The sequence below is a fragment of the Scylla paramamosain genome, chromosome 12 (genome assembly GCF_035594125.1).
Source record: "Scylla paramamosain isolate STU-SP2022 chromosome 12, ASM3559412v1, whole genome shotgun sequence".
NCBI lineage: Eukaryota > Metazoa > Arthropoda > Malacostraca > Decapoda > Portunidae > Scylla > Scylla paramamosain.
In genome coordinates this window covers 20,329,448-20,335,447 of record NC_087162.1, presented here as the reverse complement: position 1 = coordinate 20,335,447, position 6,000 = coordinate 20,329,448, and the positions used below count along the sequence as shown (strand labels likewise).

General features: G+C 39.9%; 1 protein-coding gene across 6 annotated transcripts in view; it reads right to left on the bottom strand.

Annotated features, from left to right (window-relative positions):
• Nucleotides 1-6,000, bottom strand: part of LOC135105832 (agrin-like) — a 136,079-nt gene that overhangs the window by 26,844 nt on the left and 103,235 nt on the right. For all 6 annotated transcript variants that reach the window (XM_064014440.1, XM_064014435.1, XM_064014436.1 and 3 more), the window contains 3 exons: nt 1,733-1,827; nt 1,299-1,413; nt 714-932 (listed from right to left, as the gene is read on the bottom strand). In XM_064014440.1, the coding sequence (XP_063870510.1) occupies nt 714-932; nt 1,299-1,413; nt 1,733-1,827 (429 nt within the window). The remainder of the gene's footprint in view (nt 1-713; nt 933-1,298; nt 1,414-1,732; nt 1,828-6,000) is intronic.

Genomic DNA, 6,000 nt, shown 5'->3' with positions numbered 1-6,000 from the left:
CGGGTGTTGTGTGCGCCACTACCTCGAGGCTCCACTGATTTAGCAAAAAAAAAAAACAAAAAAAAAAAAAAAAAAAAAAAAAAAAAAAAAAAAAAAAACTAGGCCCACAAGCGTCCTGGTGTTGAAAGCAGTGAGATCCGTGCCCAACTACTTGTATCTTCTGGGTGGTTGGAAATTACTAATGTTGGCATTTTTCTCTTTTGCCAAATAAGAGAAAAGAAGCAGTTGCATGTGGGCGTTGTATTGTTAGTTAAAATGAAGGACACAAAATGCTTTATCATGTATAATATTTTAATGCATGGTGTACTGTTAGTGGCTTATTTAAATCATATATAGAGCATGAAGCAGTTTATTCCTTAACGCAGCTTTTCACCGGACATGTACTCGTAAAGGCTGATGTGCAGGTGGGACAGTGCGGAATAACCAAACTCATTAGAGAAAAAAATAATAAAATGCTGAAAAAAAAAAAATCGTAGATATGTACAGAGGTTGACATTTAAGTCCTGAATTCATTACGTTTTATAGTGCTCTTTGACAAAACCAGTTTCAACATCGGTACTCCTCATTCTCTACCCTCACCTCTCCCAGGCTCAGTCTACACAAGAGCAAAACACAACAATCAAGAATACCTTAAATGTGAATTCATCCCTGTAAACCTTAATGTACGCCACCCTCACCCTTTTCTTCCTTGTAGGACGCTATAGGATACTTACTGACTCCCGAAGTGCGAGCCTCAGAGCACTCCCCGACGAAGGTGACCCTCAGACCACCCTCCACCTCGCACGCCGCCTTCTGCATCTCGCACTCGTTGGCGTAGGTAAGGCCGTTGGAGGCGCAGACTGGCTCCCGCGTGTCCGGGCACTGAGTGGGGCAGATACAGCGGCCAGCCTCGCATCTCGCCCCGTACTTACACACCACATGCTTGCACAGATCTGAGGAGGAGAAGAGGACGTGGTGGTGATGCAGTGGTGAGAAGCTTGTTAGGTGTTGATGATTCGTTGATGTTTCTTTGCTGGATTGTGCTTTGTTAATAAGTGCAAGTAGCTCACATTGCTTCCGTCCACGAGAGAGAGAAAAAAAAAAGGAGAAAGAGAAGATAATAAGAGAGATGTATAAAATGTATATAAAAATTAAAGAAAGGAAAAGAAACTGTATGTATGGAAGGATGTATGAGAGAGAGAGAGAGAGAGAGAGAGAGAGAGAGAGAGAGAGAGAGAGAGAGAGAGAGAGAGAGAGAGAGAGAGAGAGAGAGAGAGAGAGAGAGAAAATAATTCAAACAGCCACACTCAGAAGCTCACCACAGTCACCGCTGGACGCCACTGTCACAAACTGCTGCTTGCGACACGAGGCCACCTTCAGCAGACACTCGTTCAGGTAAGTGTTGCCGTCCGTCCCGCACACCTTGCTCTCCACCTGCCGGGAAACACACAAAAACTTGCTATTCACGAGAAAAAACAAATATATATATACAACAATGGACGGTGTCTCTGTCAGTCTAAAGGAAATGACAACCTATCACTGCAAAAAAATACTTGAAGAAAATAGTACATTACTCTTACAGGACTAAGACAATGATTGTGTCCGAATAAAAAATGCTGGAAAAATACTAGGATTATAGATAGAATACTTTTCCAGGCCATCCCTAGCAAAACTTCTGAACTAATTTTTTCTAATTATTAGTTTTCGGTCTATCCTGCCCTTAGTACAGTGCATCTCGTATTATGTTACAGACCTTAACGCATCCTTCGGGGCACACACACCGCCCCACGCCGCTCTCGTCCGCCTCGCACACGCCGTAGAAGTCACACTGCTTGTCCTGACACCCATCTGGAGGTGAAGGAGAAAAGGAGAGAAAAACTTATGGGTCATACGCATAAACACTACTGGAGGGAAGACCAACGTGAGAAAGAAAAGGCAGAGCTTGTGATCTTAGTTGTTCACGATTGGAACACAGGACTACGGAATAATAAATGGAGGATGCAATGGGAGAACACACACACGCACACACATACACACTTACAAGAAACAATGAATGCATATATGCAGTAAGTACACGATATAATGAAATGCATAACCATATATGATGAAAAGTAACATGAATGAATGGAAATGGAAAAAAAAAATTCGGAGAGAGAGAGAGAGAGAGAGAGAGAGAGAGAGAGAGAGAGAGAGAGAGAGAGAGAGAGAGAGAGAGAGAGAGAGAGAGAATTAGTGACATAGTATTAGAAAACATACCAATGGATACTACAGCAAAAAAAAAAAGAAAAAAAGAAAATGGAGTACAGAAAATGAAAATGAAATGACGACGTACTGAAATAAACGAGAGAGAGAGAGAGAGAGAGAGAGAGAGAGAGAGAGAGAGAGAGAGAGAGAGAGAGAGAGAGAGAGAGAGAGAGAGAGAGAGAGAAAATACAGCGAAACGAGGACACAGTACGAAAACGAAAACACACTTAGCACCAAAGCCTGAGTTTCCTACGTTAGCATTCCGTGTAGCAGAGAGAGAGCAAGAGCAAAGGCAAGAGAGATCACTGGCCACCGTCACTTGTGGTACTCAAGACACACACTAGATGGCACCGTGGGACATTGCTCCATGGTGATAACGAGTAACAAATGGCGCCTAAGCTTGTTACGAGGGTGGTTGTGCGGACTAAGTGGTTGTCAAGGGATGAAGATAAGGACTGGACGAAACACCGCAATTACCTGAGACGAAAGTACTAGAAAGAGTTGGCAGTATTTGTGAAGGAGGAGGAGGAGGAGGAGGAGGAGGAAAGAAACAAAGTAATAAAAAAAACAAGAAAACAACAACAGGAGGAGGAGGAGAAAATAATGGGAAAGTAAAAAGAAAACACTAAGGAAATGGAAACTAATTTGACAGGAAGCAAACTACTTAAACAGCAATTAACGTGATAGGAAAAGTTAGAGAATATAATTTCTGGTAAAGGAAATGAAAGAGACAGTATTTAAACTAATTAAAGATCATTCGACGTGAAAAAAAAAAATGCTGGAGAATGTACATAGTTTTTCCTTATTATCTTGCGGTAGACAACTGTAGACAAAAAGAGAAATGAAGAGCTACAGTTGGATGGAAAAAAAAAATGGAAAAAAGGAAAATATTGATAAAAATATAGGAAAAGAGGGACAGAAAATATTGATTAGAAAAAGTAAAGTAAAGAAAGAAAAAAATATCGAGAGATGTACAGGGCGTGCAAGGATTTTAAATACATGATATATTAAGATAATAGATATATTTATGTTATACTTGCGATATTGATAAGGAAATTACTATATTCTGATGCATCTAAGGAAAAGAAGAGACTATATCGTTAATGAATAGTAACATCAGACCAAGTGGTATGGAAAAGAGGAAAGTATACGAGGGAATACAAGAGTAGGCAAGTTACGGTAAGTAGTTGATAAAATCGAAAAAAAAAAAGAGGAAAAAGATTGCAGGCTACGAGTAACGCCATCTAGTATTGTGTGACACCGACACACACACACACACACACTACACAAAGGAGATTAAATAATAAATGAAATCGCATCGCAAACAACATAACAATGGACATATATATATATATCAATGTTTCTCAGTTCAAGAACCTTATCGGGAAACATTAAAAAAACAATCCATAAAAAAAACAACAAATAAATAAATAGGTAAATAAATAAATAAATAAATAAGGAAGGAAAGAAAAAAAAAAGAAAAGAAAGAAGACAAAGAAGATGCAGAAGAAGAAGTAAAGATAAATAACAAAAACAAATACACAAAGTCTGAGACGGCAATATTCTTTCCTTTCCCCTGATCATTATAAACATAAACCGATAAACTTTTGTTCCTAAAGATACAAAAAAAAAAAAACTAAATAAATAAATAAATAGAATATATACATATATATATATATATATATATATATATATATATATATATATATATATATATATATATATATATATATATATATATATATATATATATATATATATATATATATATATATATATATATAAAGGAAAACACGGACCCTCCGGGTATTCCTTAAGTTCGAAAAAAAAGAAGAATATTGGGCAACAAATCCTACAAACTTTCGAGTCGATGGAGAAAACTTTTTATATCTTTTTATTGTCATATTTCCACGCGGCGTCACCACAGAATCTCCTCTCCTTCACCTCCTCTTGGCGGGCCGGTGGTGGAAGGAAAGAGGGAGGAAGGAAGGGTGTGGAAGAAAGACTCCCTTGTTTTTGTCTCGCGTCTCCATTCCGGATCAACATATTCGTCCGGACTCGATTCGGGACTACTGGACACACACACACAGACACACACACACACAGACACACACAGACACATTCTCTGCTGTGTATCTTTGCTATCATGTGGTTTAGTTGGTATTGATGCGAGGTAGATGTTGAGGCTCCTGTCGAACCTTCTCCCATTTTTCTACCTCCAGCATAGCAGAGGGAGAGAGAGAGGATGTGTGTATAATGCAGCTGTTTCTTTCATTCAGGCGCACAGATGACGTCATTACACAAGCCTCATCGAAGCTGTCCACTCCATTGCTCTGCTTCCTGTTCAAATAGTAATGTCCACCCGTATTTTTGTTTCTCAGCGCTCTCACATAAGGTGGATGAGTGTACGTCAAATTGGGACTAGTTTCCACATACCATTGAGTCTGACCAAGCTCTTGAAGCTCACCATTCCATTTCCTCTTTTCCTTCGTCTCTTTTATTCTTTGTCTTTTTTCTTCTTTTTCTCATTTTTGCAAATCCTCATTTCTCTTGCTCACCTCCTTTTCCACCTCCTTTGCTTGTTATCTTTTTCTTCTTTTCTCCAGCTTGTCTTTTTCTTTTTCCTCCTCCTCCTCTTTTCTTTTATAACTTCCGTGTCCTTCTAGGGATCTATAACCGTCTGGCTATCCTATGGAGCTCTTCTCCTCCTTTTCTTCCTGTTCCTTCTTCTTTACCCTATTTTTCTCACTGTACAAGTACGTTTGAAAATATAGTACCCAAAATTAGCCACGCGAGGACTAACACATCTGCTGCTGTTTGTTCCCGCTTTTTGTTTCACCCCTTTCTCCTCCTCTATTTTCTGCTGGTCTTTTAGCTCTCCTACAATTAGCGTTCCTCTAATTTCCAGCACGTACGTAACTTTACTGCTGATTAAGAAGACGCACGCCGAGTCCGGAAACACAAGTAAAAGTTAGTTAGTCGGACGAGGCGTAAAATATCCGTTGATACGCGGCGTACTCGTAGCCTGCCGGGGGAAAAAAAAAAAAGTCTACATTTCTAAACGTTACGAGGGCGGGAAAGCTTCGGTGTTGCCTGGAGTGGTTCTGGCACGAGTACATACAGGTGCCATAGCCAAAAGCCCAGTGCAGGGTTCGTTGGTTAAGCTACAATGGGAGCGGGAAGAAAAAGAGTAGAAGTTTTCAAAATATAACATGGGTGGTGACGGCGGTAGTATTGGTGGTGGCTGTGTTGGTGTGTGGATGGGATGATAAGAACAGAAGTGGGCAGAGGGGAAAACGTGTAGTGTAGTGTGGTGGAAAGGGGAAAGTGGAATATGGGAAAAAGAGACAATGTACTGTGGGGTGTACAAATCCAGATGTATGGAGCAAAAGGCGGTGTTGGTGATGCTGACGAAAAATGTGGTGATGTTTGTGGTGATGACAAGGAATGACAATGATGGTACGAGTGACAGGTGAGATGTTTATTGTGGTGATAGTGTGGAAAATTGAGGTAAGACAGATGGAAAGATGTGGCAGTGTGATGTTTATTAATACAGCCTAGGTAAGATGTGAAGTGAGGTTTAATGTGACTGTGAATTAGTGTGGAAAATTGTAGAAAGGCAGGTAAAAAAAAAAATGCTAGTGAGATGCTACTGAATGGAACAGAGTGGAGTGAGGTGGAAAAAGTGTAATGTGGAGTAAAGAAAGAAAGCGAGTGTTGGAGTAAAGAAAGAAAGCGAGTGAATCTAAGTGTGAAGGAAGACGAGGATTACAAAGG